General features: G+C 40.6%; 1 protein-coding gene across 4 annotated transcripts; it reads right to left on the bottom strand.

The window, feature by feature from the left end:
• Positions 1–25,096, bottom strand: LOC108675853 (reticulon-1-A). Of its 4 annotated transcripts, none has more exons than XM_018163897.2 (6): positions 24,899–25,096; positions 9,488–9,523; positions 4,877–5,084; positions 2,792–2,930; positions 2,024–2,199; positions 1–1,566 (listed from the first exon to the last, which is right to left on the bottom strand). In XM_018163897.2, the coding sequence occupies exons 1-6, from the start codon at positions 25,086–25,088 to the stop codon at positions 1,506–1,508; spliced, it is 810 nt and encodes a 269-aa protein (XP_018019386.1). In that variant the 5' UTR covers positions 25,089–25,096; the 3' UTR covers positions 1–1,505. The 4 variants fall into 4 exon arrangements, with proteins under 4 accessions (XP_018019386.1, XP_018019388.1, XP_018019387.1 ...); XM_018163899.2 differs by lacking the exon at positions 24,899–25,096 and adding an exon at positions 13,898–14,186; XM_018163898.2 differs by lacking the exon at positions 9,488–9,523.
• Positions 25,097–25,431: the final 335 nt, after the last annotated feature.

Here is a 25,431-nt window from a genome sequence, read left to right as displayed (position 1 = left end):
GAATCACTTTAAATCTTCACTTAAAACAATAGAGAGGAGAGCGGCAAAAAATCATACATAGTTGAAACGAGCGAATTTCTCTAAATTTCTCGGAAAGATCGCGTTAACGAAATGGAAGCGATTAAATACATGAATCATATCCTATTAAACTGACAGCAATCACGAGGCAAAGTACCAACTAGAACAGGAGGCAGCTAATCCTTAACAACACGTCGCGTGAAAACTAAAGATTATTTTGTAGGGAACTACTAATGATCTCACAAAGGATCATTTGGTGTGATTTACATGCAGCATCTCAATTGATCCAATACCTTGCAGATGGCTCGGGCTTAGTCTCAAGACTTTAAGAGCTCATGACAAGAATCCGACATATACGTACAAAAACAGTAGCAATCATTCACGACTGATATAGTGACTCGTATAATTCACTCTAAGTGCACAATAAAATACTGGACATAAGTAATTAACATAAAAAAATCTTATCTGAAACCGTCATAACCCGGGTAAATGATCTCTCAACAGGCAATCACAGGGACGCTTTTTGCAGACAGCACTGAGTTGTCGATGAATTATCGATCAGTAGTCGCTTCAGAAAAATTGCAACGGAACATATATCCAGAAATACATGAAAATTAACTGTAAAATGACAAATAGCGACAGTGAAAAAACGCGCTTTACGAATCTCGTAAGCAGTACGAGGCTGTTTCACACACCAACTTCTTACAAATTTCAATGAATGAACTTCGCGTTCACATACACAGGAGCCTCAAACAGCAACTAAAGCACCACGAGGTGCAGCATTCCCTCTATTTCTCAGAGGTTTAGGCTTGTGTAGTAACATTACATTTAGAATATCAAGCTCCCTGATATAACAGCGAACATGAATATAATAGCTATAAAAATCAAACAAATACCGATAGAATATTTCAATTTTAGTAATGAAATAATACCGAACAAGAAAAGTGCAATAGTGGGTTATGATACAGGAGATCTTTTATACATACATGTCATAGAAGGAGTAAAGATACAAATCGACTTGTATACATGCATCATACTTCCATCACGAAGTTCTCCGTACGGATGGTAATCAAATTTAGCCTATTTATCTGAGCACTTTGTGTCCTTGCCTGATCTCTCTGAAAACGCCATCATTTAAAATTAGTTTGCAGGTATTGAAACCCACTTGTGATGATTTTTTGTATAGTGGCGAAGATCAAGTAAAAACATTTACAACTTGTTTTTTAACAATTACATGCCAGCGGGCTTCCAGATACAACTGTTACTACATGAAAGAAGTTCGTATAATAATGAACGTCGAACTGCCCGTCTTTTAAAGCCACTTTCAGCATATGCAAAATTCAAGAGAAATGAGTGACAATGAGATTGATGGTTTGACCAAGAGACGCTGGGACGCTGACGCTTGTTTCCAGTACAAGACGCAGTCAGTGGCATAGGGGCTGAGGTCCACAAGGTGAGCAGCCTCGACTGAATCAACGCTGGCAAATTTACTGATCCTTCTCCTTGTTGCCGCCGCCACCGCCGCCAATAGGAATTACGGCTTTAATCCTGTAAACAATCGTTAGATAAATAAGCACGAAAACAAAATAATTAGCCACATTTAGTACTTTTCAGCACCACATTAATTACCAACGTCCAACATTTTAATTTAAAGTGCGTCTTAACGTTGGCTAAACCAATCATTTATATTCATGAATTTTATTAACCATCTATTTGTGATCCCACATTTTTTTTGATATTAGAGAAATCCATTAATTGTTAAATTTATTGTTAACGTAATGCTGTTTCATGTAAACATATTGCAACGCTCAGACTGCAACAGCTATCTCGGTTCTCCTCTTGCTCTCGAAGTACAAATAAACACCCAGCGCCTGCACAAACTACATTCCGTATTAACTAATGTATCGAATACTTCTCCAAACATGCATGAACGAGTGCAGCACTGTTAAAAAACGAACAGCCGTAGGAGAGACTTGTTATCTTATTAATACTAATGACAACATACTTCTCAAGCACTTGGTTCACTTGCTGCTGCACATTGCCGAGGAACTGGTCGACTTGCGACTTGTTCTGCTCGTAGGCTTTAGGGATGGAGAAGAGCGCGATGACGAGTAGGATGATCACCGTGAGGCCGTTAAGCCACGCACCGATGTAAGTCAGCACCCACAAGTAGCACCCGAACTGAGAGCATCGAAGTCACAAGATAAATAACGATGCTGAAGTCATTGTGATAAGAAACAATTCTTCACGATGTTCGAGTACCTATAATATCCCAATTATGGTTGAACTCTAAAAATGAAAATTCGGATTCATAATGATGCTTTCGTGTATTATAACTGAATATAAGGATACTTTTGCTCACAAAGGCTTCTTGTGCCATACTAAAAATTAATTATTAATTAATTAACGAAATATATTATAACCTGGATTGAAATGAGCGTTTTATAGAAACAGGTGATGGCCAAATTTGACATTCAAAAGACAGTAAAACTCAGGTCAGCTTTTAAATTCTACATAATAGTTCAACAACGATGAGAATAATAAAATCTATAAGATTAATTATATATATATAGTATGTACTATATACATTATATCACCAGCTAAAGCATTCCATGGAGCCCAACATGCTATGAACTCTTAACTTTTCAAATCGAAGCAAAATTATATTCAAATTATGAAACCAAGTGGCGTGCCTGGCAATTACACAATAACAGACGCGAATATTTTATTTAATATAAATGCATTGTTGTATTGCATGGACACTCGGGCGCACTTTGCAAGTATCTATGAGGTCGTCAACGAGGAAGATTTTCTGGAGGTAAGCGAGCGTCGAGTTGAGCTGCGAAAGCAAGACGTCCACAGCACTGTGCACGTGGTCAGCAGGCAGAGACACGTCCACGGACAGGTATTCTCTGGAAAATGAGTGATATTAAAGTCAGGTACATTTCAAATATAATAACATTGATTTACTTCTTTCTCTTAGTTCACATTGTCGACAGAGTTCCTATAATGTCTCGGGAAAAAATTCAGTCGGAGAATAAGCTAGAATAAGTCAGTAAGCTAGAAAAATTTTGATAAAAAGTATTGAGAACGGAAATGAATCTTTAGAACATCATGGCACGAACGATAAATTCTATTAAATAGGATAGCTTACCGTGGATGAGAACAATTCTAACCAAGACTGTGGAAGTCTTTTACAGGAGGTTAAGTATTAACCCTCATTAGTACACAAATTCCTTACCTACTCTTCAATGTTAGCTAAAAACAAACAGTAGAAAATATCCAGCAAGTAGACTGTTTCAACAATCATTCGTGAAAATAATGCATGCTGCCAATTAATTAACTGCGATATTTCAACAAAAATAATTTTTTCTTTGAAAAAAACTATACCACAATCCTGCATTGAGATTTATACACCAGGCATATATGTATAACGAACTATCAGCTTCGCATGCAATTTAGCTTGACTTGCTTTACTTTTTATTGAACCCATACGGTCAGCAGAAACGTGTCACCGAATGCACAGTAACTGCGCCAGACATGTGACACAGAATTTTGAACCCGTGAGCGTTTCTCATCACCCGAGCGCAGAAATGCTCACGTGGGAGAACAGCAGCACGCACACACAACTTAGGAGCAGTGTTCATTTCCTACTACATAAGAGAAATACACACGCGTTGAATGAGAACACAAGCACGCACACGATGCACAGATATGCCTTGCACACGCGTACACGATCAAGAGCTCTGGTGTCATTGCAGAGACAGGGCGCTAAAAATAATGTAGCCTCGAGACGCTCGATTTTGCTGCCACCTACAGCCGGCTAGCGGCGCTGCATGCACACAGTAATGTTCAACCGGTGCCACCTGCCACCCACAGGCTGAGACCAGCTTACCACCACGAAATTAGAAAAACTACACCCACTAACTATCAGCGCAGAAAATAACATGAAATTAATATGCTACTACACATTAACGGTTAATATTTAGTATATAGACAAGGCAACTTTACGGAACCTTTATGTAGCATTCGACCAATAAAAATGGGAGAAATCATGAAAAAATGACTATCAAAATTCTACATACTCTTCACTTCATTTCTTTTCTTTCAAGACTTCTCTGCCTGAGTAGAAGGTGAAGACGTCACGAGACAGACACAAAGAGGACCCAAAGTAACACCTGACACTGCAACAGGCGAGACTGCAGTCCAGACACGAGGCGGAGGACACGAGAACCTCATGAGCTCCGGTAATGCTTCGTTAGTGGCAAATTCTAAGACACAGACACCTAAAATTGCTGTAGTAATAATACTTATGCATGAACTCAATATGAATGAATATTGAAGTGCATTTAGAAGAAATGGACAAGCGAAGGTATGGAAAAACGTAGCGTGTATTATAACATCCTTAATGTAGGAAGCATGCTAGCTCCATGGACACGGCTTATGTCGACAAGCTCGAACCAACTCAGACGACGGGAGTGATAGAAAACCATTATTTTAAAACTATACCACCAACTTCCTTCACAAGGGTTTCTTGTGAAGGGGAACAACAGCCAAACATTCACCACGTAATTCTCGAATAAAGTTGCTAACACGCTACAGATTTAATTATTCTTGTTATGAGTTGTTAAGCACAGTCGTAATCGTGCACAAATTTATTGTATTGAATCCATACTTGGTGCTCGGTATCAGGAAAAGAGCGAAGTAAATTATGGACGTGGAACGAGTTGCACAAATACCATTGGATCGTGGAAAAGATGTGCACGCCAGAACCTTCGCTTGAGATGAAGAGCCCAAAAAGAACTTGGACTCAAGTTCAAGTCTCCCATGAGTTGTAAATAGCTTAAAATTAACTCACTTGAAAGGATGACCGTCTTGTGTTTTTTGAACGGCCTGTTTGATGTTCTTGTAGATCCTGAAGGAGATGGCAGCGAAGAGTACCATCAACGCGGTGTATGAGAAGACGGAGATGACAGAGAAGAAGGCGAGAGAGAGGAGCAGCACTAGTAAGCTGGCCAGCACTGCACCGCTCTTCTTAGGGTCGCGCCAGTAGATCAAATCAGCAACTGAAACGCAAAGCTTGACAGTTATTTATTCATCTCAGATTTCGCTTTTCGAAAGTATAATTAATTAAATAGTGTCGTAGGAGAGAACATAGAAATTTACTTACTGTGTCAGCCAGCCCGTCATGCACAGATTGAAGTGCTAAGAGCTTGTCCGAAAAAGTTGATGATAAAATTTATTCAAACCAAAAGGAATGGCAAGACAGATATTCGTGAAGTTGTATCATTTACCAATACAACGGCGAATACCAATACAAATGCGAATATATAAAAAGATCGCATCTAAAGGCCGGGTAACGAGAGTTACGGTCATTAAACAAAGTAGTAAAATTCGGAAAAAATACTTGCAGGACAAGAATGTCTCGTTCGATGACATCCAATCGACGGTCTCTCTGTGACTGCCAAGAATTTTTATGATAAGTCAAAGATGACAGCTGTTCTCGTTCTGTGTGTGCGATGTGTTAAACCTTAAGTCATTCTGTATAATTCAACTATGCTATACCATCAACGAGTTGAGGTACAATTGTACCTATCCAATCCTACAAGGTTTAATAAAACTTGACCATAATATCTTTAAGAATATTTGTAGTTCCTCAAAATATTTGTAGTAGTTCTATGAAACATTAATCGTTGAATCTTGCCAGACGGAAGAGTAAATCGGTGTCGGACCACTATCGCCCGACGAAGCGAGACGGGACTGCAGCTCTCGCCTTTTACATATTAAGAATTTTCCTGCCTTCCAGAAGATTTCACATTACTTACATAAGTCGTCAACCACAGGGCCTATGACAGTTCTTATGGTAACTTACAAAAATATAGTTTTTTTAAGACAGGCGTTGTGTTTTGGTGTAGGAGAAAAGGCGGCAACTGTAAAGTTAGAGCAGAAACCAAGGCCATTGCTTTGAAGTGACAAGTTCCACAAGTGTCCAATGATTGTCGATTCCAAATAAATTAGCAGCTGTATTTGTTTTTCAACGATGTGTTTAAATAAGACATAATTATCATTGCACGCCGTCAAATGCAAAGAGCAGCAAGGTCATCTAACATCCTTTGTACCAAGCTTTCGTAACGTTGCACAGCACGAGCATCGCACACCGATGACCATTACAAAATTCGCTATGAATGCGAGACGAATCCTTTTTCCGTCTAGTGCTAAAGTACATTTAATAGCACTTCAATTTAATTCTAGTTATATAAGTTCAAACAAACATTTTAAAGTGTGAAAAAGTCGCTGGAATGAACACTAACTTTCGAGAGATATTGCATTATTTGATTTAATGTGACTTGACACGATATTATCGATGAAGACACAAGCAAATCGATGTTGACTAGATGCAAGGTGTGCATTATTATTTTCCATCGTAACGAAGCGATACGCAAGTGAGGACAATAGTGTAGTTGATTTTCAACGCATCTGATCAAAGTACCACCAGGGTGACAGCTTTAGCACTTCACACCACCAAAGTACACGGTACAATTCTGAAAGGCTCAAGATTACAAGTTGAACCAGGTTGTCAGAAGCGATTACATGCACGATAACAAGTCAATAAAAGCATGGCAAAGCAATGGTAAAAGCGTTTATGCTCTTACCAAAAACCGATGGTAATTAAGAGCACAGTCTAATTCAGCATGATTGTCAGTTAAGTACAAGCTTTGGTCAAGACCAAAATAAAAAGCACGTGTGTAAATGAAGGGCTGAACTGAAAAAAAAAACAAAACTCTCATCTTCATTGTTGCTATTGCCAAACGTACAGCAAGATTAATAAATTTGATGATGTACAGGTGATAACATTCATTCATCTACCTGTGGCAACACAAACCAATTATAAAAACACTGTGCAAGAATTGTTCATACTTGAACACTTTAAAATGTCACATAAAACCTGCCCAAAAGAGCTGACAGTTCACTTAGTTAAGTTCAAGCATTTGTTACTGATAACGCTGGTTGATTCTTACATAAGCATGATGATGGTGCCGTGTTCTCCATGTCGCTGAAAGATGAGCCTCCGAGGGATGAAGTAGTCTCAGACGAGAGTGTTTGAACAGGTGTAGGACTCACAACAGGTGTCTTGGCACTGAACACGGACTGAACTTCACCACAAATGACTCACGAACATTAATAATGAAACTCTACAATTTGCTAGAGGAGTTTACTTGACACGACAAAAGCGCGTTGATTACAACCACTAGGAACGATAAAGAGTACCCCGAATATTTCAACAAGTGCCAGATTGGAGGCTGAAGGCTCAAAAAGAATCGACAAGTTCGGTGAGTGCCCCGATAGAACGACACAGCACAGCCAGCAAGACTCGACTGACACGAGCGGTTCCCTGCCTGCTGAGCAGGCCGCCTGCCGTCACCTCCCAGCGGCAGCCGGCACCGCGCAGCCAGCCAGGTGAGGAAACATCTTGCGCTAAACTTCTGCATCTCTAATGCCACGAAAAGACCCCACCCTTATTAATGGTCATCTTAAGTCTTGAGTTCATTTCAAAATAATGAGCTGGTGAAAGTCTCAAGAAGAAAGTAGGTAACTTGAGTATCACCATCAATAAATCGAGAGTAGACAATTATCTAACGCCCACCAACATCACACTACTCTTGGCTGGCAAGGAACCAAGACAGATTTCTTCTTCACTCGTCAGCAGCACGTATCTCCTAGCCAATGTACCAATCATACTAGATCCAAGTTGAGATGAAGGTGAACCGGTATATTAAATGCATTTTTGTGATATGCAGGCAGTGTAGGAACGGAAAACCTCGATTCATGGCATATTATTCATGAGAGCCAATCACGATCACTCTGCAGTCTCATCAGAATAGCTGTCAAATGAGTTCAAAAATTGGTGAATAAATGAGAAAAACACACAAGATGTTCTTCAAATGTGCCTCTTCTTATCTAATTTATACAAATGAACAGTGATGCAGGTAACCGAGAAAAACAAAACAAGACAACCAATCCTTTCTTGACCGAACAGGACACATTGCATGATAAATTCAAAATATTGCTGTCCATGATGCCCAGAGTCATGACAGAGGAATGAATAGTTCATACCCAAATAGGAGTCATGCAACGTACTGATGAGTCAAGAAACAAATAAAAGCATTTGATGTTGGAGTCAGCCGTGGGGGAGGCAGGTACAGGGAGTACCGGATCAATAACTCCCTTCCCCCAAACGTCGGCAGGCGTTCTATTGGTCCAGAGCTTTAGTCTCGGTGGCAACCGATAAGTTCACTAAGGTTCACAACACTCGTGGCTCATAGTGAATAGGGTGTAGACAGCCACGGGCTGATCACGCCATCATGACGAAGAGTTGTCTGCAAGGGGGGTAGAGTTGAGCGAGAGCACGCAGGCGCGACACCGAGGCGTGGCGCAATACATTCGGTGACGTCATCTGTCCAGACGGCATGTCCGCTTCCAGGCCTCAAGTGCGAGCCTCAGCCACGTATTCAAACTTCCGTAGGCTTGGCATACTCGATTATTCATGTGCATCGATCAACACCATGCTTTGCAAAAACAGAAAAAATCAAGGAGCACGTTTTAGCCGCTAGCAGTATTGTTAAACCGGAATAGCAGCACGAAAAATTTTTTCACTAACGTGAGGAATGGAACCTTGATCGTTGGACATTTTCAGTAAATGCTCATTCATCCAAACCTTTCAGGTCAGACTTCATGTACTTTGGAGTTTTCACGCCCAGGGAATTTCTTTCGCATCGAAGATGTACAGATGAAGTTTCCAATACATGTGGATCATGTCCTAGAGAGCGACCTGAGCACACCTTGGAGGTAAAGCACCGGTGTCATGAGACGTCGAGAATGAGATTTGACCGGCACTGTAACGCTAGTCGAGTTCAGCATTGATCGTTGGGTCCCAAAAATAACGCAAGGGTTGAAGCCTTTCAAGGGTGACGGGGAAAACCTTGGCAAATTTGCAAATAAGGCCGAGGATATAGCATCACCAAGTCTAGAACTATTAACGAAGAGAGGTAACAGAATAAAAAATAATCTCAAAGAAAATAAGACTGCCTCGTAACCCTTGTAAGATATGGAAATGTCAGGTCCTTGTAGGAAACAATAAATCAGTTTCTTCGTTGTTTAGGCGAACCATCAACAAGAATATATGGAGAGACAAGAGTGATAAATGCAACAAATGCCGACAGCGCAAATAAGATAGAACCTGTTTTGAGTACACAGGGAATCTATAACTTACATATGGGTGATGTGTAAACTTCATATAAAAAACGTGCCATAAAGAATATGTGAGGAAAAGACTTGTGACGAGAAATCAAGTGATCAACATTATTTAATTCGGATTAAAGTATTTGATGGTACATCAAAAATAGGTAGAGAATTCTGGAGCAAGCAACGTACTTGAGTGGAGTGCATTCAGAGGTGAGTAAGTACGTACCTCGAGGGTCGAGTAGCTCAGGGTGGAAGACAGCGCCTGAGAGGGAGTAAGCAGTGCAGCACACACCCAACCGGAGCGTCAAGGAGCAGCGTGAAATGTACGGTAGGAGAAGTTAGTGACAGGCATAACACATTCATTTGTTAGACACGGGCTCAAGTGAAACGAGTGCAGTAAACCGCAAGGTAGAAATGCCAAAAAGGGTGACGAGGTTTGATATTAGCTGTGCAGTTAAATGATTGATTGTTTGTGGTTAAGCGGCAGAATTTAGAGAGCACTTATTAGTTTAGCATCTAAATATTAGGTTTAGAAAACATTTAAAACCCCATTGGAACTAATTGCACTAAACTCTACACCAAACCCTACTAGCACAACAAGGAAAAACGACTAGACATAACTAGTTTCGGTGGGTTTTGGCTGACGATGTTGTTGTCAACCTACTCCAGCTATTTATGTATGTACCTAGGCCTTGTCCGCCAGGCAAATACAACTAAAATTGACTGAAGTACAAATAACACCTATGATAAATCGTACTACTGTTTCAGTTTCAGTTAATTTAAATAAAATTCACAGTTACTAAACTCTAAGACAGGAGGCACAGAAGTGCTCTAAATTAAATATGACCTAAAGATAGTTTTTTATCACAAAAAAATTGTTGACTAATCTGTACGATATCAAATGAAGTTCATGAACTAATATGAACCTCAGAAATTGACCATAAGCTGGCAGTGCACAATTGATTCATTTAACTCAATGTTAACCTGCACTAATCAAAGAATACTGTGAAAAATAAAACTTAGAAATAACCGCTAAGGCATTGGAAGAAGAGAATGCATCCAAGTTCACTCTTAAAAATAACACGAAATGAGAAAGACAAAACAAACAAGTGCAATTCTAATTCAAGTGTCATATTGTTAACGATCAGCAAAAAAACGAAAAATCTCCGGAACCAGTGCATTCACAATTTAGTGTTCAGATGTGAATTAAAACAACGAAGAAGAAAGCATACCGAAGTGAGATACAGAAAAGAAGGAATGTCAGTCGTGGACGCGGGATAAAATGAACAATTGATAGTTTCATATTCGTCAAAACTTTCAGTAATTTTTACTATTATTGATTCATTTAACTCAATGTTAACCTGCACTAATCAAAGAATACTGTGAAAAATAAAACTTAGAAATAACCGCTAAAGCATTGGAATAAGAGAATGCATCCAAGTTCACTCATAAAAATAACACGAAATGAGAAAAAGACAATACAAACGAGTGCAATTCAAATTCAAGTGTCAAGTTGTTTACGATCAGCATAAAAAAAATCTCCGGAACCAGTGCATTCACAATTTAGTGTTCATATGTGAATTAAAACGAAGAAGAAAGCATACCGAAGTGAGATACAGAAAAGAAGGAATGTCAGTCGTGGACGCGGGATAAAATGAACAATTGATAGTTTCATATTCGTCGAAACTTTCAGTCATTTTTACTATATTCGCACTAAACCGTTACGTTTGTCGTTGAATTTGAAAATTTTCCCCGTTTTACGGCGAAAACTGGACAATGCTAACCTCAAGCGCGGATTCATAATAAAGATATCACTATACGCAGAGATAAAAAGAAATGCTACGACTAAGCCAACAGAATATTACAGGGCATATTCCTGCAATAAAAGGTTGTGCAGGATGGAAAAAAAAATAGAAAAAATATCAAAGCCTGTACTCCTCCACGAGATTCTTTTGTCGAAGTATTCAAACTCTCGCGATTCATCTTATTTGGAAATACTCATGATAAGATGAGCTTCCGACGGAACGGCGATGAGCATCAGCAACAACGCCATGCAGGCGCACGACGGTGGGCAAACTGGATAATTGAGAGACGCTGAAAGCAGCGAACACGCACAAGAAACTGGCTGCGGACGAGACAAGAGTTGCCTCGCCACACTCTAATTCGCTGAACATTGTTCGACCGCCGGATTAAAAAACAAGAAAAAGTTCGTGAAAAAACACATACAACAATACTAATTGAAATTTCATTAATAACTTGAAAAATGCGTTCAAAATAACAGACTATGCTTAGAGGCAGGTTTAACGAACAAATGCCATGACTCCGGATGATTTACCTAAAACGTCTTTTACCTTATAGGTTAACTTCATGCAAGTTGATTAAAATTGCAGAAGACAGGAGAACAGGTTAATGCGATGTCTACAGGAAAGGAGCGCAGAGCTCAGAAGCAATAGCAACAGCAATGATCTGTCAAGGCCGTAGTCTCGCGAGCAGCGAGGATGTAGCAGCGGCGCTAGCAGCAGCAGCAGCAGCAGCAGATGAGACCGCAGGCAGTACGCCAGCTCGACAAAGGCATGTCGTCGATAAGTCAATACTATAGTGTAGGAAATTCAGAAAGCGTATTCGGAACCCAACATAATCAACAAATTGAATGCCTTTTCCAGCGCTAAATTTTCATTGCCACAGTAATCGTGTCAAGGCAATCTTTTTGGGTCGTCACAGGACTCAAACGCTTCTCTATGAATTTTCAATCCAGTACTCAGTAATTAAAAATCGTGTGACAGAAGTCTTCATAAAGCTCACAACCATTACGATACAGGAGTCTAAATGTTTAAACTGGCTTCTGTGTAATGGCAGTCTCCATCCAGTACCGTATTTGATAGGTATTAGTAAGAAGTAAGAACCCAGAGTACAGAGGAGTTCCATGGAAGCATTGCAATCTGTAATAAAGCCATTTTTCAAGAATTACATACAAATCATGTTCGAGACCCCACACAAACAATCGAATATATCGCGCGGATGTTTTACAAGTCCTCACTGGACCAGCTAACGATACAAGCAAGTACGCGCAGACATACCAAACGCCTGCCTGCACAGCATCAATGTAAACCACTTTACCGAGAGCAGTCCTAGTGTCCCTGCTGGGCAAATCTAGTCGAGAAACGTTCGAGACGAGGTAACATGGTAAAGGGTAACAGACATCGAGCGTACGAAAGGCAACAAGAAATACAATGCAAGTGTGCGACGAGTAGCAAAGTACACGAGATCACTGGCCATCGGCCAAAGGTCCGGTGTTATTTTCGCCGGCCATGAGATATCGGGACCGTGACGGCCGCTACGACAGACGTGCATTTCAACTGGCATTTGACATGCATTTCAACAGCCGACCACATTACTTTACATGGAGAGAAATACTCCACAATTTTTAACTTCTTGCTGCAATGACCTCTGAAGGAGCATGACAGAATTAAACTAGTGTTATCTAAGTTACCAACTGGACTACGTGCCCAATAAATATGGAAACAGCTCACTAATTTCGCATCCATGGTTTTACCCAACGTCGAAAACGAGCCACATTGTGCGGGCAGCTCGTCACAAGACTCATGCTCACTGTGGCAACGAGACATGGCAAGCAGATTGCTGTATCGATGATCAATAAGGCCATACTGACACTTAAGTTTCGCGTGCTTTTATTGTCTTTAGATCTACCGTACGTCTAAACTAAAGATGCCATGAGGGGTTCAGAAAAAGGTTAATGTCATGAACAAAAGAGAAAAAAAAATTGAGCCCAACATTCACTTATGTGAACAACATCATTGAAGCGTAAATCAAGATTTCCGCCTGCCGGGAATATGCAGAAACTATTAAACATGACAATATAACATGAAATACAATAAATTAACGAAATTGACTGGTAAAAGTCAGTATGTTCTCGTCAACAGCGAGAGTATCACAGATGAAACGATACTCAAACGATACGCGCGCAAGTAGGCCTCGTTTAGGGTCGATAACGCCACACCCACCAACCAAGATGCAGAAATTATTTGGATATAACACGCTAAGATTTTATTTTTTAAAGCAATATGCAAAACGAATGGGTATATATAACGCACCAGTCGAACCTAGATATATGACCTTTAGACTATAAATCAATGAACTCTCGAAGTCTCGATCAAGCTCATTCTGCCGCTGTCAACTGAGAGACTGAAAATTGAAAAAAAAGGTTCACGTTTACCCCAGACGAGTACGGCTGTTTTACCTGCGTGGTTCAAAGGAACAGGCGAGACGGTCTTAGCACCGGGATGTAAGTGTGGCGAGTGCATTCTTGGCATATTATCAACGTTAGGCATCCAGTGCATAAAAAAGGACCCTTTTTCCAATTCAGTTTTGCTCAGTGTTATTCACTATTGCCATAATTCAGTGGTATTGCTCTAACAGTTTAAAAATTATTTGCGCAGCAAACGCGTGATGCCTAGAGGTAAAGCAGAGAGCGGTAGAGACAAAGCATGAGAAAAGAAACCAACCAGAAAGGAACCGTTAATCTAATATTACGGCTGGTCATGCTACAGCTCCACTTTACCGAAAACTCGTGAATGAAATAAAATTTCCTTCCAGAGATTCTGTAATTTGAACTTACCAGGCTGAATTATAGAGCGAAGGCTCGGCCCTGCCTTGCCTGACGCTGCTGTCGTCCCGTCAGCTGAACCATTGATGGCTGTCTTTCCAGGAGCGGTCATGCTATCTCCTTCCATAATTGTGAACTTTATTTACTAATGCACTTATAACAACCGTTACACAATGGTATTATTTGTGGTTTTCTGATACGAATAACAATGTACGCGCTGCTCAAGAGTTAAAATGCACGCGTCACGAGCACACACACCACGCACACCTCCCTACAAGAGTACTCGCCCGAGAATGGAAGTTGTTCAGCTTCAAACTCGGCAGTGCCGATGTTACTCAATAACGGCTACAGATGGCGCTGCGTGTGGCAAATTCTAGCGCGTGGAACCGAGGCGAACACAACCCCACACTAAAATGACTGCACGAAACATCATCGATATGATCTCAATAGCGTTGATTGACATATGCCGATGTTCCCCATTATTTGAATATTAGGTCCAATTGCCATATAATCAAATAAGAACCTTATCACAACAAGCTTTTAAATACAAGTCCAATGGCTAAACTCGTTGGTATCGTGTACGGCGTTATCAAAGCCTCATTTAAGTGAAGGTTACTCACATTCGTACATTCATAATTAATTGCTTGTCGGATTCAACGCCCAAAAATGCCGTACTTTCACACAATTTTTCAGTAACGCAGGTATTACAGCTTTTTTTTAGCTGACTCAGTAATAACAAATTATCAATCAATATTAGTAGAACATACATCAGGGCATCCTCTTCAAAAGACACGCACTTATTTAACATGGAGATTATAGAGCAACCAAGAACCATATTAGTGTGCAAAGAAGCGAGACGACTTAGCTCATCATTTGCATTTCATTTAATTTATACCTAAACTTTATAGTTTACGGGTAAGCCCGGTCAATATGACAATAAAAGACCCTGTGCAAGATTTTTAGCCACATAGAGGCGCAAAATGTATGGGAGTAATTTAAAAATATAATCTCTAGTCCTTGCCTCCGATGCTCTCCCAATCTAATGACCAACGAAGGAATTTGAAAACCGTGTCTCAATTCCCATAGACCTCATTTGCAGTACAATTCAAAGCTCGTGATTTAGAATGTTTCATAGAAAACTCGGTTCGCAACGAAGAAAATTCTCGAGGGACAGGAGTAACTTCAATATCACGCACTACAAATCATGAACGACTCGAGTGTTGAATATCTGAACTTTGAAAAATCGACCCCTGTTGACATAAACTTTATGTTTGTGAAAAAATTTAGTTGTTTATACCTAAAGAAACGGTGAAATAATTCAGATGTATGAAGTAACTAGTGACGGTTAACCAGTACATTTTATAGATTATAGAGAAAGAAGCATTTTTTCCAACTTTTCCTTCAGAAGAACGACGAAGCGTTAACGTAACAGTATAATCAATACGAATCGTATGACAAGTAGTCACTATAATTTGATTCATCGACAATTTTATGACTATTTGACTGCTCAACATTAATTATATTTCCAGAGGCGACATCGTGAAGCTAAGTTAGAAGTGATTTTGTTACACACGATTTTGCATCCATTTCAATGACAAAGCAATGCCAATACGATAGTTACAACTTTACATTGAACAAGTGGCACCGATGATTCTTGTCAGTCACGGAGTAGGAACCGACCATACAAAGTCTAGCGCCACAGAACAAAGAAAACCTGGAAACAGCGTGACGGGACAGAGGATTGAGGTCGTTTATTGAATAACAGGGCCATGAAAAGAGATTCAACAATGTCTACCAGGGACGTAGACATGAGCGTTTCTCTAAAATAGAACTCGAGCAATAGGACGGAGCAACCAAATGAACCGGACGCATCCTGTCCTCGCTTTGCATAAAGCTCGCTCAGTGACCATACAGCCAAAACGTAATGGGGCAAAATGAAATAGCTTCATAGGACATACGCATCAACATTCAAGGATGAACGTTAATTTTACCTTCTCAAATATCGAAAGCAACAACTTGAAAACAAAGGTTTTCCTTGAATAACACGTGACCTTGAAATGACTGCCAAAATAACATATTAAATCTCGGAAGAATTATATGCGTTTAGCGCAAGGTTCTCTAATAAAGAGAGTTGATTAAGACAAGCCAGGGAGCCATTCAACACCAGCTTCCTGTAATTAAAGGAATAGGGGTTACGTGACGAAGAAGCCAGCCACTTGGCTGCTGAACAGCTGAGCCATGTGGCTGCATGGCGGTCAAGCCCACAGACAGCTAGTTAAAAATAAAAGCGATTTCGTTTTAAAATTCATAATAAAAGATACGTATCGGATGCAAAATTGAACAATATGTTTATTAGCATTCTAAACTAATCAATTGAAAAATGTAAAATACTATACGCAAAGTGTGAAGAGGACGACAGGCTGCCTGAAGGCTTCAGCCGGTGGATCACGTGCCTCCGCCATGCCAGGCAGCTCATGGCCGTGAAACAGCCTGAGTCAGCCGGCTTCGGCAAGCGCCATGACTCACTGGAGCATTGCAGCCTCCAGCCCGCCGGCTTCCGTGTCTTTAGCGATATCAAGCCGGCGACAATTATGTACAGTTCGATCATTACTAAACACCTCTTCATGAGGGATCAACCTTTAATCAAAATACGACCCTCAATAAACCACGGCATCGCGGTTATAAAGATAAACGTTGTTAACATTTCCTGAACGCTGCTTTGCTACTGAGAGGCAGGTAAATTTTGGTATGGCTTGTTGAAATTGTGCAGGAAAGTTATACGATATTTAAATGAAGTTAAGATGGCTAACCTCAAATCGGTACTCAAATGAAAATATAAGGACTCTCAAGTAACAAGATTAATTAATTGTATTCAATTTTTTTAAAGCATAGAATATAATATTATCTATGAAAATTAATTTGGACGAACATTGGACAAGTTTAACTTTCAAGTTGGGTTGCCAGCACAGGCAGACAGGCAAGCGCTTGCTGTCTGCCTCACAGGAATTTCCTGTGATATATCTACTGTTCGACGTCACAAGTTGCCAACCCTCTGCCATGTCGGCCATGTCATTTCCTAGCATTGATTTGAGATCTTCGTTTGTTTAATCAACTTGTTATTATAAAGTCTCCAAGTTTACAACGCTTCGAGTTTGGTTCATTGGTATACATTTACGAGTCGGCACATTGAGAAGTTTAGGTTCTGATCGAGTTGTAGGAACACATTTCAACGAGGAACTCGTAGTGATCGGTCCACAGCCTTTACCGGTAGCCTAATGATTTGAAATTAGTTGAAGACCTATTTCAACACAAATATTTTATTTTATGGACTTGAAACTTGAATGCAATAAATTTTTAAACGCATCGTGGCAAAATAATGTAACAATTACAGAGTTGTACAGAATTCATTTGAAGTACGCAGTGAATTAAAGGAGAAATTACTATGTACCTGCAACCGGAAATGTTTATTAGGTCCTCTGCTAAATGGAACCATTAGCCAAGAGGTTCCAACGCCAGAAGTAACGCTTGTCTAGCATCTCACTGAGCAGCACGGGGAGGCGTGCGTCACAGACACCAGTAATCGTCGTGCTATTCCCGACGCTAGGATCGGCCGCGCTCTCTCAATGGCGGCGGCTACCAAGCACACCCATGCAATGTCGCCAGCTGCAGCTATTGTCAGGAGCTCACAATTCCGCGAGTGATCGTTCCACGATCATCTTGAATCAAAGATCGGGGCAAAATTTAAGCTTAAACCTGAAATTGTTGTTGCTTCGTGAATTGAATATACAATTGAGAATCATCAGGACTCCAAAGTTTATCGATCAATATCTAAGCCATTCAGTTGCACTTGCAACCCTAGAGTGATGTTAATACTCTCGAGTTCTGAGTCTAGTAAGGTTGCGACCGTGCACAATGTAATACATCCTCTTCAAGAATAATCTCAAGCGTGATGAATGAAATGTTCGCTTTTCACTGTTTAATGTTACAACACTGAAAGAAATAAGCGTAAAGATTGAGCTGCGATAAAATTTCCGTTATCTGGTTGCATTTGTATTATTATACGAGATTGAAGGATCATCAGATAAGTACCTTGTAAGCGCCATGGTCATGTAAGGCAACATATGACCAAATTGTCATTAGTTACTTTCACAAGAAAGAGCTTGGAAAGGCGATGACATAGAAACACACCGTTTAGACGTGTGCAGACGCAGACTGCATGGGTCGCGCCTTTAAAGGCCAGGTAGCGATAATGTCAAAGTGAACAACGTTCGTGTAAAAAGCAATGTTAGTGTTTCACTTGATGAAATTACAAGAGCGTTCAGTTTTCTTACACGAAAAAAATTCAAACACGTAATGGACAGATCTGGGTCACTACAAAACGATAGTTACGCAAGAAAACGAACGAATACAAGAAAACTAGAATAACGGCAGAAGCCGAGATAGAAGAGGTGAACTGCCTGAGGGCTAATTAAAATTAGGAGCGTTAGAAGCTTGCACAACCAGAAAAAACTAAAATTAAGAATTTATAACTTCAACGACTGAGTAGCAAACGAATCCAATCTCGTGGGGAACATCATAGACCACCAGGACGTTCAGGAGCCCATATTGAGCATAGACGACCAGAGTCATCAATTATGATAAAAGTCAATCAGTCGTAACTTCAACGACTGAGTAGCAAACGAATCCAATCTCGTGGGGAACATCATAGACCACCAGGACGTTCAGGAGCACATATTGAGCATAGACGACCAGAGTCATCATTTATGATAAAAGTCAATCAGTCGTTCACTTGCAACAACTGATCCGACATCAACACCCAAGCAGTTCGCATAATACAGACGCATGAATCAAATCTACAACAAACTCAAAGTGTCACTCATGAACATCCTGGTATTTAAAGACCGCATTTTTAAAGCTAGCGAGGTTCACGGAATATTTTCACACGCACATCGCCAACCAACATTGATCGGTCGCCGCGAGATACTCCTGCGAGCTGTTAACATATTACTTCTCCATAGGTTTCATGTTAAAAAGGGCATAATTTCAGACTGGTTTACACTCGCTCACTTGCTGTGATAAAATACGCAATCCTTTTTATCGCATGTCGGGATGTTACAGCATTACGTTTTATAAGTTGACGAAGAAGCTTGACTTGTGCTGATTAGATAACAGTAAGCTGTAAATTGTGCATTCCCTTTACCTCAACGGTTTTTCAAATGAAACGGAACATTAATTTCCATTCAGTCTATGACACACTAATTTATTACTTTTTCAGTGCACACGTTTTAAGATTTTCCTGCATATGAACTTTTCCTTTGTTACATGCATTACTCAACGAGTTTCTGGAACTAGAAGAAAAAATTTCCAGTTTAAGCTTGTTATAAACATCGATGGTATAAATATACTTGAAAGCAACTCACCGGATGACACAATTACCGCTACAACCTCAAGTTCTCAATTTAATAAGAGAAAATAGCTAATAAAGACTTATTTTTCTCAGATGTTTCCATTTTTAGATCGCGAAACAACCTCACATTCCCCTACGTAAGTTCTAAAATGTAAGGATCCATTAACAAAGAATTGATCTAATTTATGCCACCTGTTGGATACCGTGCGAATGAGCACTGCTGACGTATTTAAAAAGGCGACTTGCTAGACATTCACTAGGCATTTGTAGCACTGGTTCCTCCATTGAAGTCTATTCTGTGGCTCGCGTTGTACGTACCAAGTGGTATACAAAAATACGTTGCGTGCGGTTGTGACTCAATTTGTGACCAAAGAAACAATATAAGTGCACGAAGCGTTTGATGAAGCTCCGATTCTTGGCCGGAAATTCAATAGGAGTCTTTCAAGCTAGCTGATCTCCGCAATGCGTCCATTTGTTCAACAACGATAAATTTCAGCGTTCAATAAGCCGAACCTAAGAATAGTAATTGATAACGAGAAAGAAGACCTATAGCAGTCATCCAAGAAAAAATACGAATATTCAGACGAAACTTATGCACTTCCACTTAAAACGTTACAACTGTTCTCTAACCCTCGGATGTAATCAGGGATTTGAACAACAATTCCATAGGCAAGGTTCGTGAATTTATAAAACACAAATGTGTTAATAAAAATCAGACCGAATGACCAAATCGATCAAAAATTGTCGCCATCGGCCAGTCATGTGATTGGCAACAATAACCACGAAAAAGGTATCCACAAGGTCAGGCATTCGCCACCATAAAACGGACGCCATCGCAACGTTTCTAGAAAAATATTCTGTTTCGAAGCGGAAATGGAGGCTATCTCAGCGGTTGTTCCTTCCGTGCAACTCGAGGACGCTACCTGCAAGGTGAGATCTAAGATATTCAATATTTTTGTATTGTCTAAGCAGCCGATTCGCATTTCACAGCAGAGAACGAACGCTAACAAGTTTTCATAGTTCATTGTCAAACGATACTTTCAATATAACGATGCTAAATTCAGAATTGCAAGAATGCTCTTAATTTTCGAGCGACAACTGAAAGCGTCCTATTCATTTAGTTTATTATCAACCCTGCCCGAGCCCCAAACGCTTCCGGACATTTATTGCGAAGGTCTGACAATAACGAGTCGCTGCAACTGTCTCGCTTTAAAAATCAATAAAGAAATACATTAATTTTGTAACAAACCGTTCTAAAAAAAACGTTTAAGCAATTAGAACGAAGGAACCTGAAGCACTGAAGTAATCTTCCGCAAGGCCTTGAGTAAGATAGGCTCCTTCTCTAGTAAGGTGGCAGGAAAAAGAAGCTCATCTTCTTAGTCCGCGTCGCTCTGGGACGGGTAGGGGAGGTCTGTAGTCCTCCCTTTCAGCGCACTGCTGTTCGACCGACGGTGGTCGTGCGTGACGGTTGTTAGGAGACAAAGCTCCTTCAGCGCGCATAAAACATCAGCCAAGCAAATGACCTCGCAGAATGAATAAAAAGAAACTCCTTGAAAATTAAGGGAAAAAAGATAGCACAGTATAAAATTAACCATAGGTCTAGCGAAACTTCAGAGTGATACAAATCTGTTAGGCGTTGGGTTCAAACATCATGATAGCTCTGTAGTAATGTCAAACTATAGTGAAAATATAATTACGATTAATATTGGAAGACAGACTAACAACAGCAGACAACAGACAAAATTTAGCTTGATAGGCAGGCGATTATTCGACAGAGCCAGGAGTCGTCAAGGAGCCGCCAGCCGTCTCAGCCACTGTGCTGCCGCCAGACGAGAGCAAGCGTCGGCAGGCGGAGGCAGGCAAGCACACAAGTGCGGCCTTGAAGCTGAGGCACCGAAGCACAGTTGTGATCGCCAGCCACAAGAACGCACTCCGAAAAATACACTAAAAAGTCACGACGGTAAATCATATCACTATGTTGCACGCCGCTTTTCTGTGAGTGAACGATATATACAGAAACAAAATTGATCAAAGGAGAACTAAAAATACATGCCCATCGGCCATCACTAAGAACAAGAGATTATCGCTACACATAAAATGGCACGATCAATCACTAGGACGTGACGCGCTTTAAAGAGAAACTAGTACATCGCTCTGCAGGTCTTGTGTCCTGACACAGGACCTGTGTCACAAGAGGTCTTAATTGTGTCCTCTTTGACCTGTGTTCACTACCGCGTTAGGTGCGAGCACGATCCCCTGCAGTTTTCACCTCTGTATAATAGTGTCAAAAATCGTACAACAAATCACACCAAAGCTCATAGTCACTAGTAAATCAATAAAATGAGAAGCCATATGACAGCGCAAATGTGAGAAGAAATTGGGATTTAGCCCAATTTATTGTCAACAGAAAATTAATTCTTTTTAAACAGAAAATTTATTTCTAAACAGAAAATTAAAATTAATATATTTGAGTCATACTTCAACAAGGTCCCATGGGCATAAACTTATTCATCTGCGGTGGTTAACGAGGAATCATCTAGAGAGCCGAAAATTTTACGCACTGATTAGCGATTAGCGCGCTGGCCCGCTCAGCTCTCTCGTCGTTTGCGCTTGGAGAAGGAAACGACATGACCGACCGAATTTATACAGGAAATAACAAATGAAACATGTAGTTTGATAACTTGCACACTAGTTGAACAGAGTGCAGTTGTTGATCTGTACATACATTGTTAATTGCAGCGCACTTCCTTAGGGGCTTTAATCGATTTTTTAATCAAGCCTCAACGCGAACAAAAATAAGTTTTTGAATACTCGCACCACACTAAAAGTGAACCTAATTACCGAGAATGCAGCAAGGTTCATTAGCATTTAAAGGACTTGCAGGTGTTCAGCAAGCCGCACTGGATTGGCAGCTCAGCAACATGCATCAACACATCGCTGTGCTACTTCTTTGGCACTCAGGGGGTCTTTATACGCAATATTGTGCCCCGGCACATCGCGTCGTATTGCATTTTCAATATTATTTTCAGGTGGTCTTTATACGCAATATTGTGCCCCGGCACATCGCGTCGTATTGCATTTTCAATATTATTCTTCAATAAAGGCGGACTGACAAAATAAATTCAGAACTCAATGGACTCTGCAACAGGAGGTATATTCGAACAGATCCATAACCTAGTTTCAGTTATTTTATAAAAGAAGTTTAAAAAAAAAACTTTGTTCTTTCACATCTCCCACAATAAATAAGAATGACACCAGAGGTAGTTCATTTTAATGACAGAGGAAGCTAACATCTCCGTCGAACACTTAAGGTCTACAATCACCTCGACAATCGTAGACAGGACAAGCAGTGTCAGCTCCCAGAAAAGCCTGAGTGTCACCTGCAAGGGTTTCGTCAAGACTCGTTTAGTTTAGGAGCACATCATCGCTCATCGACAAAAATATCTTGGCAGGTAAAGTGCCGAGAATTTCTTGCGCACTTCGAGTTGCATCACAGCACATTCGACCTCGTTCAGCTCATAACAATGAGTCCAAATCAATAAAATAAATGACCGAGACGGAAACATTACCAAAGAGAAATTTAATCTTACGAGAAAATTTTTTTATGAAAATTTACTTGAATTCCTTAAAAACTGTTGACACTCAACTGGTACAACGGAAAGTAGCTCGCTGATCCACAAGAACCTTTGATTCTAAGTGCAACAATATTTTCTATCGCTTAACTAAAAGCATGCGTCCGCAAATTTGTATCCGGGCCAGCAACACGACTTAATTGCGCCAATTGCTTAGTAGCAATTTCCACCACAGATATGCAACTCACCCAGTCTATTGAATACTTAAATCCGAAATTACTAATCAAATTTGTAACTTGCGAATACTGCAAAAATCGTAGCATGTAGTGTAAGTCAGCGATTTTATTTTTTGCACCAGCAGTGGACACTTCAAGTGAATAGAAAACTTACGACGATTAGAATATCCTTGGAGTAAAACTTCTCCGTGACCTTATAACCGGTGAGTGCAAGTTAGTCGTTGCCAGGAGGAAGGAGTCACGGAACAATGTCAAAGCCCGCAGGCAGAGTCTTTGCACCAAACGAGTTTTGTACACTGTACTAATACGCTTTTGCAATTTCCATGTAGTTTAATTTCTCGTCTTTATATTGACAGCACGCAAAACTCAACTGCAGCCGAACACATGCGACTTTTCGAAAGCCACAAGAATGCATTCTATGGCTCTTTTAAAGTCGAAGGAATTTCGTCAAGAACGAACACAGCCGCGACCGTTGCTCCCAATCCGTGCGTGACTTAAAACTTCAGTACCTATCAGCAAGCGACTGGGCTCTCGGCCTAAATACACAGAAAAACTGAAGACGCGAGAGTTCAAATCGCAAAAATTTGACAGAACTCGCCGTTGAAAAACACGGGTGAGATGCACCTCAATTACCAGAGATGCACCTCAATCTCAATTACCAGATGCACCTCAATGAGAAATTTGAAAACAATGACTTCACATGATGAAAGTTGCAACAATTCATATTTCATAACAAAGAAAACACCGATCTTGAATGATGGTAAATAATCATCGCCGTCAGCACTTGGCTAGTATGGTTTAAAGCTGCACACTGACTTGCCGATTCATGAACGATAATTTAAATCTATATGGTAGACTGCGCCATAGATACACACAAGTCATCTGAGTGGCCGCTGTGCAGGTCGTCCCCACGCATGACTCATGCGCTGCCAGGTGTAACGACAGGCGCTGTACTAACAGCGATCGAATCGAGCTCAACACGGACTACACACGACGTACGTGAGCGAGGTTAGCGCACGATACTGCACTGCAACGTAGTCGGATTGTTCACGGAACAATCGATAATTTACTAGTTGTTAAGAGACGTGCATATTTGGCCCTATACATTTTACCCGCAGCAACCGATAATTATTTAACAACATTGAATAATTATATAAACATAACGTACAAATAACGTTGGATGGCAATGAAGAACTTCAGTACCTGCAAAACGTACGGTCCACTGGCCGTTTGTTGCTCGCGGCTCGTGCAACAATTACAGGAAGCGACATTAGTAAATATTATTTACTTAATACATCTATTGCTTTGCGCATAAAATTTATTCATATTAAATCAAAAGTTTCCGCAAAAACTCACGGCTATACTATTCAAAATTATAACGTAGGCATAATTTCGGCGAAACCGCCGTATTTTGATTAGGCGCGAAATTATGTTAGGTGCAGCGAAGCACAAAGTAGGGCGTGGCAGCGCTAGCTTTACCTTCAAGAATATAATGAAAACTGATACTAAAAACAAGCGGAATTTTCACCGAAACCTTCAGATTTTAGCAAATAACAATTTAATTCAAATCTCAGTCGAGTTGTCAGAGTTAGTCGAGTTGTCTGAGTTAATCACTAAATCACCCAACAGTCACCTCTACTTAGTAAGCTTAGTTACGTCGTTTCACGACCGTAATTTGGAGTAACAAATCATGATAGCTAGCATGGAAATAGGGTATATTAAATCAAGAGATGAAGTTAGAGGACATAAGAAAGAATTTTTGAGTATATATATAATATATTGGTCAGATCAGACTCACGTGGGTTGAAGCCGGCAAGAGGGTTTTTAGCTGAAGCATACGCCGAGTGAGAGGACTTCTTGACAACTGCCTCAGACTTGCTGGGTACGCTAGCTTGCACAGGTGGGACGAATTGCGGCACACACTTCGTCGGGGGCGGAGTGGGCTCCCTGGGCGGAGGAGTGGGTTGCCTCGGCGGGGGAGTGGGCATCCTCGGCGGGGGTGGTGGAGTAGGTTCCCGCGGAGGTGGAGTAGGCTCTCTCAGGGGAGGAGTGGGTTGCCGCGGAGGAGAAGGAGACGATCGTACTGGGAGGGAGAATTCTTTCTCGAGGGCGGAGGCGACGGGACGAACAAAATCTAAATCTGCCAACTGGTTTTCATAAGTTGTGGCAGTATAATCGTCTTCAAATGCACCTTCAATTTTCTTCGGCGCCGACACAGGCGATGAATCAACCAGCAGATCGTCATGCTCATTGAAATCTTGGTTGCCGGTGCTCGTGTACCGATCAGGGCCAGACAGCTGAGCTTCGAAGGCAGCGATCGAGTCATCGAAA

This window comes from Hyalella azteca, unplaced genomic scaffold, assembly GCF_000764305.2.
Source record: "Hyalella azteca isolate HAZT.00-mixed unplaced genomic scaffold, Hazt_2.0.2 contig4874, whole genome shotgun sequence".
In the NCBI taxonomy this organism is placed as follows: Eukaryota; Metazoa; Arthropoda; class Malacostraca; order Amphipoda; family Hyalellidae; genus Hyalella; species Hyalella azteca.
The sequence above is the reverse complement of the archived record's forward strand: the minus strand, read 5'-3'. Positions and strand labels throughout refer to the sequence as shown.

What these genes read in the sequence shown, in the direction of transcription:
- LOC108675853 (XM_018163897.2), bottom strand. Translation starts at nt 25,088, where the DNA reads ATGCCCACTCCCCCGCCGAGGCAACCCACTCCTCCGCCCAGGGAGCCC. An exon ending in TCTTGCCGGCTTCAACCCAC is followed by an intron (nt 9,524 to 24,898) that starts GTGAGTCTGATC and finishes ACTCCCTCTCAG; the next exon opens with GCGCTGTCTTCCACCCTGAG. An exon ending in ACCTCATAGATACTTGCAAA is followed by an intron (nt 2,200 to 2,791) that starts GTGCGCCCGAGT and finishes CGATGCTCTCAG; the next exon opens with TTCGGGTGCTACTTGTGGGT.